The sequence below is a fragment of the Aythya marila genome (assembly GCF_965140915.1).
Source record: "Aythya marila genome assembly, contig: HAP1_HAP1_SCAFFOLD_154, whole genome shotgun sequence".
Taxonomy (NCBI): Eukaryota; Metazoa; Chordata; class Aves; order Anseriformes; family Anatidae; genus Aythya; species Aythya marila.
In genome coordinates, this window is record NW_028137218.1 from 1,397,404 (window position 1) to 1,411,542 (window position 14,139).

Below are 14,139 nucleotides of genomic sequence, written 5' to 3' on the forward strand. Positions count from 1 at the left end.
AGCAGGAAGGTGACATGATCGGGGTAGGACGGTAGCGTCCTCTGTTTCAGGATGACGGAACAATGACAGCCTTGGTGAGTAGGCGGAGATCCTGGGGCACTGAAGTAGGGGCAGCCTGTGGTCTCAGGGGGATGCTGCTCCGTTTGGTGCTTCTCTTTTGCAGCCAGATTCACACAGCGATGGCACCAAACCACAGCACACTCCTGGCCACTCTCCCCTTGAGAAATCACCTGGAATAAGAGCTTCCAATGCTCTCCAGGACAGGTAAGATCACCCCAACCCACACCCCCGATCATCCACAACAAGCAGGAAGCTGACAGAATGGGGGCAGGATGGCAGCGAATGCTGCATGAGGATGATGGGACACAGACAGCATCGGTGAGTCGCTAGATACTCTTGAGCAGAGAGGCAGGGGCTGTCCATGGTCACAGGGAGGTGCTGCTTTGTTTTGTGCTTCTTCTCTTTCAACCAGACACACACAGCGATTAGACCAGACCACAGCAAACTCCTAGCCTCTCTGGCCTTGAGCACTCAGCTGGAAGGAAGAACTGCCAACGCTCTCCAGGACAGGTAAGATTGCCCCAACCCACACCCACCAGCCTCTAAGAGCAAGCAGGATGGTGACAAGTTCAAGTCAGGACAGGAGTGACCGCTGCATGAGGATGAGGGGACAGGGACGGCCTCGGTGAGTCGCTGGAGACCCTCAGGAACAGAGGCAAGTGCTGCCATGGTTACAGGGGGATGCTGCTCCGTTTGGTGCTTTTCCTCTTTCAGACAGAAACACACCTAGCGATGAGACCGGACCATGGCACACTGCTGGCCTCTCTCGCTTTGAGAACTCAGCCAGAAAAGATGCCAACGCTCTCCAGGACAGATAAGACAGCCCCAAGCCATTCCCCACCATGGTGTCACCACGCTAAGTGGGAATATGACACATTCAAGCTACAAGGAACATCTGGAAGATGGGAGATGGACAGCCTTGGTGTGAGGCTGGGAGAACCTCGGTGAGTCGCTAGAGACCCTCGGGCGCAGAAGTAGGGGCAGCCTGTGGTCTATGGGGAATGCTGCTCCGTTTCATGCTTTTCCTTTTGCAGCCAGATTTATACAGCAGTGGGACCAAACCACAGCACACTTCTGGCCACTCTCCCCTTCAGAAATCACCTGGAAGGAAGAGCTCCCAGTGCAGTCCAGGACAGGTAAGATCCTCCCCAGCCTACACCCCCGATATTCCACAACAAGAAGGAAGTTGACAGAATGGGGGCAGGACAGCAGTAAATGCTGCATGAAGGAGACAGGCCACAGACAGCCTCGGTGAGTCGCTAGATAATCTTGAGCAGAGACGCAGGGACTGCCATGGTTGCAGGGGGTTGTTGTTCTGTTTGGTGCTTTCCCACTTTCAGCCAGAAACAGCACAATCCTGGACTCTCTGCCCTCGAGCACTCAGCTGGACAGTAGAGCTGCCAACGCTCTCCAGGGCATGTACATGTAAGATCGCCCCAACCCACATCCACCAGCCTATAACAGCAAGCAGGAAGGTGACACACTCGGGCCAGGGGGGCAGCGACCGCTCGATGAGGACGATGGGACAGGGACGGCCTTGGTGAGTCGCTGGAGACCCTTGGGCACAGAGGCAGGGGCTGCCCATGTTGACAGAGGGATGCTGCTCCGTTTGGTGTTTCTTCTCTTTAAGCCAGAATCACACAGTAATTGGACCAGACCATGGCACAATCCAGGCTGCTCTACCCTTTCGAAGTCATCTGGGAGGAAGAGCTGCCGATACTCTCCAGGAAAGGTAAGATTGTCCCAGCCCACACCCACCATGTTCTAACAGCAAGGAGGACGGTGACATTATCGGGGTAGGATGGGAGTGGTCTCTGTATCAGGATGATGGAACAATGACAGCCTCGGTGACTCGCTTGAGACCCTCAGGCACAGAAGTAGGGGCAGCCTGTGGTCTCAGGGAGATGCTTCTCCATTTGTTGGTTCTTCTTTTTCAGCCAGAAACACATGGCGATTGGACCAGACCATGTCAAAATCCTGGCCGCTCTCCCCTTGAGAAGACAGCTGGGAGGAAGATCTGTCAATGCTCTCCGGGACAGGTAAGATTGCCCCAACCCACACCCAGCAGGTTCTATTTGCAAGCAGGACGGTGAAACGATCTGGTTAGGACGGGAGTGACTGCTCCATCAGGTTGACGGGACACCGACAGCCTCGGTGACTCACTGGAGACCCTCGGGCACAGAGGAAGGGGCTTCCCGTGCTTAGAGAGGGATGCTGCTCTGTTTGGTGCTTCTTCTCTTTCAGCCAGAATCACACAGCGATGGCACAAAACCACAGCAACCTCCAGGCCACTCTCCCCTTGAGAAATCAGCTGGAATAAGAGCTGCCAACACTCTGCAGAACAGGTAGTATCCCCCCAACCCACACCCACCAGGTTCTAACAGCAAGGAGGACGGTGACATGATCGGGGAAGGACGGGAGTGGCTGCTGTATGAGGACACTGGTATAATGACAGCCTTGGTGAGTCGCTGGAGACCCTCGGGCACTGAAGTAGGGGCAGCCTGTGCTCTCAGGGGGATGCTGCTCCGTTTCGTGCTTCTCCTTTTGCAGCCAGATTCACACCGCGATGGGACCAAAACACAGCAGACGCCTGGCCGCTCTCCCCTTGAGAAGTCAGCTGGGAGGAAGAGCTGCCAATGCTCTCCAGGACAGGTAAGATTGCCCCAACCCACACCCACCATGTTCTAACAGCAAGGAGGATGGTGACATGATCGCGGTAGGACGGGAGTGGCAGTTGTATCAGGATGACAGAACAATGACAGCCTCGGTGACTTGCTGGAGACACTCAGGCAGAGAGGCAGGGGCTGCCCATGTTCACAGAGGAATGCTGCTCTGTTTGATGCTTCTTCTCTTTCAGCCAAAATCACACGGAGTGTGGACCAGACCACTGCACAATCCTGGCTGTTCTTCCCTTGAGATGTCAGTTGTAAGGAAGAGCTGCCAACACTTTTCAGGACAGGCAAGATTGCCCGAAACCACACCCACCAGGCTCTAACTGCAAGCAGGACAGTGACACGCTTGGGCCAGGACGGGAGTGACCGCTCCGTCAGGATGACGGGAGACGGATTGACGTGGTGAGACGCTCGAGTCCATTGGGCACAGAGGCAGGGTCAGCCCCTGGTCACACGGGGATGCTGCTGCGTTTGTTCTTTCTCTTATTAAAGCCAGACACACACAGCGATGGGAAGCAGACGACGGCACAATTGTGGCGACTCTCCCTTTGAGAAGACATCTGGAAGGAACTTCCAGCACTCTCCAGGACAAGTAACATTGCCCCAACCCATATCCACCATTGTCCACGGAAAGCAGGAAGGTGAAACGATCTGGCTAGGACAGCAGTGACCACTCAATGGAGACGACGAAATACGGAAAGCCTCGGTGAGTCATTGGAGACCCTTGGGCACAGAGGCAGGGGCTGCCCGTGGTCACATAGGAATGCTGCTCTGTCTCATGGTGCTTCTCTTTCAGCCATAAACGCACAGCAATATAACCAGACCACAGCACAAACTTGCCGCTCTCCCCTTGAGAAGTCAGCTGGAAGGAAGAGCTGCCAATGCTCTCCAGGACAGTTAAGATCTCCCCAACCCACACCTAACAGGTTCTAACAGCAAGGAGGACGGTGATATGATTGGGGTAGGATGGGAGTGGCTGCTGTATCAGGATGATGGAACAATGACAGCCTCGGTGAGTCGCTGGAGACCCTTGGGCACAGAAGTAGGGGCAGCCTGTGGTCTCAGGAGGATGCTGCTCTGTCTCGTGGTGCTTCTCTTTCAGCCAGAAACGCACAACGATGGAACCAGACCACGGCACAACCTTGCTGCTCTCCCCTTGAGAAGACAGCTGGGAGGAAGATCTGCCAACGCTCTCCAGGACAGGTAAGATTGCCCCAACCCACACCCAGCAGGTTCTATTTGCAAGCAGGACGGTGAAACGATCTGGTTAGGACGGGAGTGACTGCTCCATCAGGTTGACGGGACACCGACAGCCTCGGTGACTCACTGGAGACCCTCGGGCACAGAGGAAGGGGCTTCCCGTGCTTAGAGAGGGATGCTGCTCTGTTTGGTGCTTCTTCTCTTTCAGCCAGAATCACACAGCGATGGCACAAAACCACAGCAACCTCCAGGCCACTCTCCCCTTGAGAAATCAGCTGGAATAAGAGCTGCCAACACTCTGCAGAACAGGTAGTATCCCCCCAACCCACACCCACCAGGTTCTAACAGCAAGGAGGACGGTGACATGATCGGGGAAGGACGGGAGTGGCTGCTGTATGAGGACACTGGTATAATGACAGCCTTGGTGAGTCGCTGGAGACCCTCGGGCACTGAAGTAGGGGCAGCCTGTGCTCTCAGGGGGATGCTGCTCCGTTTCGTGCTTCTCCTTTTGCAGCCAGATTCACACCGCGATGGGACCAAAACACAGCAGACGCCTGGCCACTCTCCCCTTGAGAAGTCAGCAGCAAGGAAGAGCTCTCAACACTCTACCTGACAGGTAAGATCGCCCCAAGCTACACCCCCGATGGTCCACAGCAAGCAGGAAGCTGTCAGAATGGGGGCAGGACAGGAGTGATCGCTGCATGAGGATGATGGGACACAGACAGCATCGGTGAGTCGGTAGATACTCTTGAGCAGAGAGGCAGGGGCTGCCCATGGTCACAGGGAGGTGCTGCTTTGTTTTGTGCTTCTTCTCTTTTAGCCAGACACACACAGCGATGAGACCAGACCAAGGCACAATCCTGGCCTCTCTGCCCTTGAGAAGTCAGCTGGAAGGAACTTCCAGCGCTCTCTAGGACAGTTAAGATCTCCCCAGCCAACGCCCAGCAGGCTGGGCTTTGCTGCTCCATTTGGTGCTTTTCCTCTTTCAGCCAGAAACGGCACAATCCTGGCCTCTCTGCCCTTGACCACTCATCTGGGAGGAAGAGCTGCCAATGCTCCCTAGGACAGGTAAGATCGCCCCAACCCACATCCACCAGCCTCTAACAGCAAGCAGGAAGGTGACACACTCGGGCCAGGAGGGCAGTGAGTGCTCCATGATGACGATGGGACAGGGACGGCCTCAGTGAGTTGCTGGAGACCCTTGGGCACAGAGGCAGGGGCTGCCCGTCTTAACAAAGGGATGCTGCTCCGTTTGGTGCTTCTTCTCTTTCAGATAGAATCACATGGTGATTGGACCAGACCACGGCACAATCCTGGCTGCTCTACCCTTGAGATGTCAGCTGTAAAGAAGTGCTGCCAACACTCTCCAGGACAGGTAAGATTTCCCCAACCCACACCCACCAGGTTCTAACAGCAAGGAGGATGGTGACATGATCGGGCCAGTAGGGCAGTGACTGCTCCATGTGGATGATGGGACAGGGACGGCTTTGGTGAGTCACTGGAGACGCTCAGGTAGAGAGGCAGGGTATGCCCATGTTCACAGAGGGATGCTGCTCTGTCTCGTATTGCTTCTCTTTCAGCCAGACACACACAGCGATGGAACCGGACCAAGGCACAATCCTGGCCGCTCTCCCCTTGAGAAGTCAGCTGGGAGGAAGAGCTGCCAATGCTCTCCAGGACAGGTAAGATTGCCCCAACCCACACCCACCATGTTCTAACAGCAAGGAGGATGGTGACATGATCGCGGTAGGACGGGAGTGGCCGTTGTATCAGGATGACAGAACAATGACACCCTCGGTGACTTGCTGGAGACACTCGGGCAGAGAGGCAGGGGCTGCCCATGTTCACAGAGGAATGCTGCTCTGTTTGATGCTTCTTCTCTTTCAGCCAAAATCACACGGAGTGTGGACCAGACCACTGCACAATCCTGGCTGTTCTTCCCTTGAGATGTCAGTTGTAAGGAAGAGCTGCCAACACTTTTCAGGACAGGCAAGATTGCCCGAAACCACACCCACCAGGCTCTAACTGCAAGCAGGACAGTGACACGCTTGGGCCAGGACGGGAGTGACCGCTCCGTCAGGATGACGGGAGACGGATTGACGTGGTGAGACGCTCGAGTCCATTGGGCACAGAGGCAGGGTCAGCCCCTGGTCACACGGGGATGCTGCTGCGTTTGTTCTTTCTCTTATTAAAGCCAGACACACACAGCGATGGGAAGCAGACGACGGCACAATTGTGGCGACTCTCCCTTTGAGAAGACATCTGGAAGGAACTTCCAGCACTCTCCAGGACAAGTAACATTGCCCCAACCCATATCCACCATTGTCCACGGAAAGCAGGAAGGTGAAACGATCTGGCTAGGACAGCAGTGACCACTCAATGGAGACGACGAAATACGGAAAGCCTCGGTGAGTCATTGGAGACCCTTGGGCACAGAGGCAGGGGCTGCCCGTGGTCACATAGGAATGCTGCTCTGTCTCATGGTGCTTCTCTTTCAGCCATAAACGCACAGCAATATAACCAGACCACAGCACAAACTTGCCGCTCTCCCCTTGAGAAGTCAGCTGGAAGGAAGAGCTGCCAATGCTCTCCAGGACAGTTAAGATCTCCCCAACCCACACCTAACAGGTTCTAACAGCAAGGAGGACGGTGATATGATTGGGGTAGGATGGGAGTGGCTGCTGTATCAGGATGATGGAACAATGACAGCCTCGGTGAGTCGCTGGAGACCCTTGGGCACAGAAGTAGGGGCAGCCTGTGGTCTCAGGAGGATGCTGCTCTGTCTCGTGGTGCTTCTCTTTCAGCCAGAAACGCACAACGATGGAACCAGACCACGGCACAACCTTGCTGCTCTCCCCTTGAGAAGACAGCTGGGAGGAAGATCTGCCAACGCTCTCCAGGACAGGTAAGATTGCCCCAACCCACACCCAGCAGGTTCTATTTGCAAGCAGGACGGTGAAACGATCTGGTTAGGACGGGAGTGACTGCTCCATCAGGTTGACGGGACACCGACAGCCTCGGTGACTCACTGGAGACCCTCGGGCACAGAGGAAGGGGCTTCCCGTGCTTAGAGAGGGATGCTGCTCTGTTTGGTGCTTCTTCTCTTTCAGCCAGAATCACACAGCGATGGCACAAAACCACAGCACACTCCTGGCCACTCTCCCCTTGAGAAATCAGCTGGAATAAGAGCTGCCAACCCTCTCCAGGACAGGTATGATCGCCCAAGCCTACGCCCAGCAGGCTGTAAGAGCAAGCAGGATGGTGACACGCTTGGGCCAGGATGGCAATGACCTCTCCATGAGGACGACGGGACACTGACAGCCTCGGTGAGTCTCTAGATACTCTTGAGCAGAGACGCAGGGGCTGCCCATGGCCACAGGGGGTTGCTGCTCTGTTTGGTGCTGCTTCTCTTTCAGCCAGACACACACTGTGACGAGACAAGAGCACGGCAAACTTCTGGCCTCTCTGCCCTCGAGCACTCAGCTGGAAGGAAGAGCTGCCAACGCTCTCCAGGAAAGGTAAGATCACCCCAACCCACACCCACCAGGCTCTAACAGCAAGCAGGACGGTGAAATGATTGGGTTAGGACAGGCGTGACCGCTGCATGAGGATGACGGGACACGGACATCCTTCGTGAATCGCTGGAGACCCTTGGGCACTCAGGCAAGCGCTGCCCATGGTTACGGGGGATGCGGCTCAGTTTGGAGCTTTTTCTCTTTCAGACAGAAACACACCTAGCCATGAGACCGGACCATGGCACACTGCTGGCCTCTCTCGCTTTGAGAACTCAGCCAGAAAAGATGCCAGCGCTCTACAGGACAGATAAGACAGCCCCAAGCCATTCCCCAGTATGGTGTCACGGTCGGACCAGGAATGCAGTGACCACTCAATGAGGACGATGGGACAGGGACGGCATTGGTGAGTTGCTAGAGACACTCGGGCACAGAGGCAGGGGATGCTCGTGTTCAGAGAGGGATGCTGCTCTGTCTCGTGGTGCTTCTCTTTTAGCAAGAAATGCACAGTGATGGAACCAGACAATGGTATAATCCTGGCCACTCTCCCCTTGAGAAGTCGGGTGTAAGGAAGAGCTCCCAATGCTCTCCAGGACAGGTAAAATCGCCCCAGCCCACACCCGCCAGGCTCTAACTGCAAGCAGGATGGTAACAGGATTGGGTCAGGACATGAGTGACCGCTGGATCAGGATGATGGGACACAGACAGCCTTGGTGAGTCGCTAGAGACACTTGGACACTCAGGCAAGCGCTGCCCATGGTCACAGGGGGAAGCTGCTCCGTTTGGTGCTTTTCCTCTTTCAGACAGAAACATACCTAGCAATGAGACCAGGCTACGGCACACTGCTGGCCTCTCTCGCTTTGAGAACTCAGCCAGAAAAGATGCCAACAATCTACAGCACAGGTAAGACAGTCCCAAGCAATTCCCCACCACGGCGTCACCACGCTAAGTGGGAATATGACACATTTAAGCTACAGCGAACGTCTCCTGGACATCAGGAAGATGGGAGATGGACAGCCTTGGTGTGAGGCTGGGAGAGCCTCGTGCAAGGAGGAAGGAATGGCTTCCAGTGCTGAGAGGGGGTGGCTGCTCGGTTCGTCGCCTCCTCTATTAGAGCTGGAGACACTGACAGTGCTGGAATGAAGCCATGGCACACTCCTGGACTGTCTGGCATTGAGAAGTCAGCTAGAAAAGGTGTCAGCGCTCTCCAGGACAGGTAAGATTTCCCCAGCCCATACCCCAGCATGGTCTCTTTGCAAGCAGGACAGTGACACGCTTGGGCCAGGACGGGAGTGACTGCTCCATGAGGATGACGGGAGACAGATTGACGTGGTGAGACACTCGAGGTTGTGGGGCACAAAGGCAGGGTCAGCACCCGGTCACAAGGGGATGCTGCTCCGTTTGTTCTGTCTGTTATTAAAGCCAGACACACACGGCAATTGGACCAGACCAAGGCACAATCCTGGCCACTCTCCCCTTGAGAAGTCAGCTGGAAGGATCTTCCAGCGCTCTCCAGGACAGGTAAGATCGCCCAAACCCACACGCACCAAGCTCTAACTGCAAGCAGGACGGTGACACGATCGGGTCAGGACAGGAGTGACCGCTCCATGAGGATGACGGAACACAGACAGCATTGGTGAGTCACTAGATACACTTGAGCAGAGAGGCAGGGGCTGCCCATGGTCACGGGGGGTTGCTGCTCCGTTTGGTGCTTCTCCTTTTGCAGCCAGACACACACAGCGATGGCACCAAACCACAGCACACTCCTGGCCACACTCCCCATGAGAACTCAGCAGGAAGGAAGAGCTCCCAACACTCTCTAGGACAGGTAAGATCGCCCCAATCCACACCCCCGATGGTCCACAGCAAGCAGGAAGCTGTCAGAATGGGGGCAGGACAGCAGTGAATGCTGCATGAGGAAGACGGGACACAGACAGCCTCGGTGAGTCGCTAGATACTCTTGAGCAGAGAGGCAAGGGCTGCCCATGGTCACAGGGAGGTGCTGCTTTGTTTTGTGCTTCTTCTCTATCCGCCAGACACGCACAGAAAAGACTCCAGACCACGGCACAATCCTGGCCTCTCTGCCCTTCAGAAGTCAGCTGGAAGGAACTTCCAGCGCTCTCTGGGACAGTTAAGATCTCCCCAACCAATGCCCAGCATGCTGGGCATTGCTGCTCTGTTTGGTGCTTTTCCTCTTTCAGCCAGAAACGGCACAATCCTGGCCTCTCTGCCCTCGAGCACTCAGCTGGACAGAAGAGGTGCAAACGCTCTCCAGGACAGGTAAGGTTGCCCTAACCCACACCCACCAGGTTCTAACAGCAAGCAGGACGGTGACGTGCTCGGGTCAGGAGGGCAGTAAACGGTGCATGAGGATGACAGGACACGGACAGCCTCGGTGAGTCGCAGTAGAGCCTCAGGCAGAGAGGCAGGGGCTGCCCATGGTCATGGAGGGATGCTGCCTCTCTTTTTCCTTCTCTTATTAAAGCCAGACACACAGAGAATTGACTCCAGACCACGGCACAGTCCTGGCTTCTCTTCCATTGAGAACTCAGCTGGAAGGAAGAACTTGCCATGCTCTTCAGGAGTGCTCAGATCACCCCAAACCACACTCACCAAGGTCCACAGCAAACAGGAAGGTGATTCAATTGTTTAGGACGGCAGTGAGCACTCCAACAGGATGATGGGAGGTGGTCAGACTTGGTGAGATGCTCGAAAACCTCGGGCACAGAGGCAGGGTCATCCTGTGGTCACACGGGGGTGCTGCTCCGTTTGTTCTTTCTGATATTAAAGCCAGACACACACAGCGATGGGACGAGAGCACGGCACAGTCCTGGCCTCTCTCCCCTTGAGAAGTCATCTGGAAGGAACTTCCAGCGCTCTCCAGGACAGGTAAGATCACCCCAACCTATGCCCAGCAGGCTGTAAGAGCAAGGAGGATGGTGACATGATCGGGCCAGTATGGCAGTGAGCACTCCATGAGGACGAGAGGACATGGACAGCCTCGGTGAGATGCTAGATACCCTTGAGCAGAGAGGCAGGGGATGCCCACGGTCACACGGGGTTGCTGCTCTGTTTGGTGTTTTTCCTATTTCAGCTAGAAACGGCACAAGCCTCGCCTCTCTGCCCTTGAGCAAACAGCTGGATGAAAGAGCTGCCAACTCTCTCCAGGACAGGTAAGATCGTCCTAATGCACACCCACCAGGTACTAACTGCAAGCAGGACAGTGAAATGATCGGGTTAAGACAGGAGTGACCGCTGCATGAGCATGATGGGACACGGACAGCCTCGGTGAGTTGCTAGAGACCCTTGGGCACTCAGGCAAGCGCTGCCCATGGTTACAGGGGGATGCTGCTCCGTTTGGTGCTTTTCCTCTTTCAGACAGAAACATCCCTAGCGATGAGACTGGACCACTGCAAACTTCTGGCCTCTCTGACCTTGAGCACTCATCTGGGAGGAAGAGATGCCAACGCTCTCCAGGACAGGTAAGATTGCCCTAACGCACACCCACCAGGTTCTATTAGTACGCAGGACGGTGACGTGATCAGGGTAGGATAGGAGTGGCCGCTGTATCAGGATGATGGAACAATGACAACCTTGGTGAGTCGCTGGAGACCCTCGGGCACAGAAGTAGGGGTAGCCTGTGCTCTCAGGGGGATGCCACTCTGTTTTGTGGTTCTCCTTTTGCAGCCAGATTCACACAGCGATGGGAGCAAACCACAGCACACTCGTGGCCACTCTCCCCTTGAGAAATCAGCTGGAAGGAAGGGCTACCAGTGCTCTCCAGGACAGGTAAGATCGCCCCAACCCTCACCCCTGATGGTGCACAGCAAGCATGAAGCTGACAGAATTGGGGCAGGATGGCAGTGAATGCTTCATCAGGAAGTCGGGACACAGACAGCCTCGGTGAGTCACTAGATAATCTTGAGCAGAGAGGCAGGGGATGCCCGTGGTCACAGGGAGGTGCTGCTCCGTTTGGTGCCTCTTCTCTTTCAGCTAGACACACACAGCAACGAGACCAGACCACGGCAAACTTCTGGCCTCTCTGCCCTCGACGACTCATCTGGGAGGAAGAGCTGCCAACGCTCTCCAGGACAGGTAAGATTGCCCCAACCCACACCCACGTGCATGTATGAGCAAGCAGGAAGGTGACACACTCGGGCCAGGAGGACAGTGACCGCTCAATGAGGACGATTGGACAAGGACGGCCTCGGTGAGTCACTAGAGACCCTTGGGCATAGAGGCAGGGGCTGCCCATGTTCACAGAGGGATGCTGCTCTGTCTCATGGTGCTTCTCTTTTAGCCAGAAATGCACAGTGATGAGACCAGACCACAGCACAACCTTGCCTGTCTCCCTTTGCAAAGTCAGCTATAAGGAAGAGCTGCCAACGCTCTCCAGGACAGGTAAGATTGCCCCAAACCACACACACCAGGTTCTAACAGCAAGGAGGACGGAGACACGATCGGGGTAAGATGGGAGTGACTGCTGCACGAGGATGACAGAACACGGACAGCCTCCGTGATTCACGGTAGAGCCTCAGGCAGACAAGCAGAGGCTGCCCGTGGTCATGGAGGAATGGTGCTCCTCTTTTTCCTTCTCTTATTGAAGGCAGACACACACAGAATTGACTCCAGACCACGGCACAATCCTGATATTTCTCCCCTTGAGAAGTCAGCTGGAAGGAACTTCCAGCGCTCTCCAGGACAGGAAAGATCACCCCAAGCTATGCCCAGCAGGCTGTAATAGCAAGCAGGATGGTTACATACTCAGGCCAGGATGGCAATGACCGCTCCATGAGGACAACGGGACACGGACAGCCTCGGTGAGTCGCTAGGTACTCTTGAGCAGAGAGGCAGGGGCTGCCAGTGTTCACATAGGGATGCTTTTTCGGTTGGTGCTTCTCTTTTGCAGCCAGAATCACACAGCGATGGAAAAAAACGATGGCACTACCTGGCCGCTCTCCTCTTGAGAAGCCATGGCACACTCCAGGACTCTCTCGCATTGAGAAGTCAGCTGGAAAAGGTGTCAATGATCTCCAGGACAGGTAATTTCGCCCCAACCCACACTCCAGCACAGTGTCTTTGCAAGCAGGACAGTGACACGCTCGGACCAGGACGGGAGTGACCGCTCCATCAGGATGACGGGATTGACGTGGTGAGACGCTCGAGGTTGTTGGGCACAGAGGCAGGGTCAGCCCCTGGTCACACGTGGATGCTGATCCATTTGTTCTGTCTCTAATTAAAGCCAGACGCACACAGCAATGGGAAGCAGATGATGGCACAATCGTGGCGACTCTCCCCTTGAGAAGTCAGCTGGGAGGAACATCCAGCGCTCTCCAGGACAGGTAAGATCGCCCAAACCCACACCCACCAGCCCATAACAGCAAGCAGGAAGCTGACATGATCGGGGTAGGACAGTAGTGTCTTCTGTATCAGGATGATGGAACAATGACAGCCTCAGTGAGTTGCTGGAGACACTCGGGCACAGAGGCAGGGGCTGCCCGTGTTCACAGAGGGATGCTGCTCTGTTTGGTGCTTATACTCTTTCACCCAGAATCACACGGCGATTGGACCAGACCACGGCACAATCCTGGCCGCTTTCCCCTTGAGATGTCAGTTGTAAGGAAGAGCTGCCAACACTCTTCAGGGCAGGTAAGATCGCACCAACCCACACCCACCAGTGTCCACAGTAAGCAGGAAGGTCACACGATCAGGCTAGGATGGGTGTGTATGCTGTATGAGGACGGCGGGACACTGACAGCCTTGGTGAGTTGCTGGAGACCCTCGGGCACAGAAGTTGGGGCAGCCTGTGGTCTCAGGGAGGTGCCTCTTCATTTGATGCATCTCTTTTCCAGCCAGATGTACTGGGTCTGGCTGGAATGTTAACTTTCCCGGCAGCAGCCCATACAGTGCCGTACTCTGTACTTGTAGCTGGAACAGCAGTGTTATCACACCAGTGTTGTGTCTACTGCTGAGCAGCAGTGGCACAGCATTGGGCCTTTCTCTAACCCTCCTAGGGGGTGGGCAAAAAGTGAGGAGAGAAAAATCACCTGGTCAGCTGACCTAAACCAATCAAAGGGATATTCCATACCATATGATGTCACACTCAGCAATAAAAGGTGGAAACAGGAAGAAGAGGGGAGGGGTGGGCTCTTGTTGTGAAAATGTCGGTCCTCCTCTCGAACACCGGCTGCGTGCGTTGAGGCCTTGCTTCAAGGACGTGGTCAACCATCGCTTATTTGTGGGAAGTAGAGAGTAATTTCTTTCCTCTGCACTTCCATATAGCCTTCATTTATTTTGTTTGTTTGTTTTCCTCCCTTCTTTTTATTTTTTCCCTTTTTCCCCTCCCTTTTCCCCTTTCCCTTTTTATTTCCCCTTAGTTAAATTGTTTAGTTCATAATAATCTTTCTTTATTATTATTATTTCCCTTTAATTAAATTATCCTTATCTCAACCCATGAGTTGTTCTTTGCTTTACTTCTCCCCCTCCTCATCTAAAGGAGGGGGAGTGAGAGAGCGGTTGTGGGGTTTAGCTGCCCAGCACGGTAAAACCACCACACATGCTGTAGGTGAGCCTGCTGGAGCAGGGGCGTTGGAATAGATGATCTCTGGAGGGCCCTTCAACCATTCAGTAATTCTGTGAAATAAATAAAAACATGTTGTGTTGTTGTTCTTCACGATGTGTAAGAAGTCTTCATT

General features: G+C 54.7%; 1 protein-coding gene across 1 annotated transcript in view; it reads left to right on the forward strand.

Moving 5' to 3' along the window:
* Positions 1–10,838, forward strand: part of LOC309891085 (scavenger receptor cysteine-rich domain-containing protein SCART1-like) — a gene marked incomplete at both ends in the record, with an annotated part of 33,815 nt that extends 22,977 nt beyond the window's left edge. The window contains 2 exons of the mRNA XM_082785469.1: positions 10,539–10,617; positions 10,823–10,838. Coding sequence (XP_082641595.1) covers positions 10,539–10,617; positions 10,823–10,838 — 95 coding nt within the window. The remainder of the gene's footprint in view (positions 1–10,538; positions 10,618–10,822) is intronic.
* Positions 10,839–14,139: the final 3,301 nt, after the last annotated feature.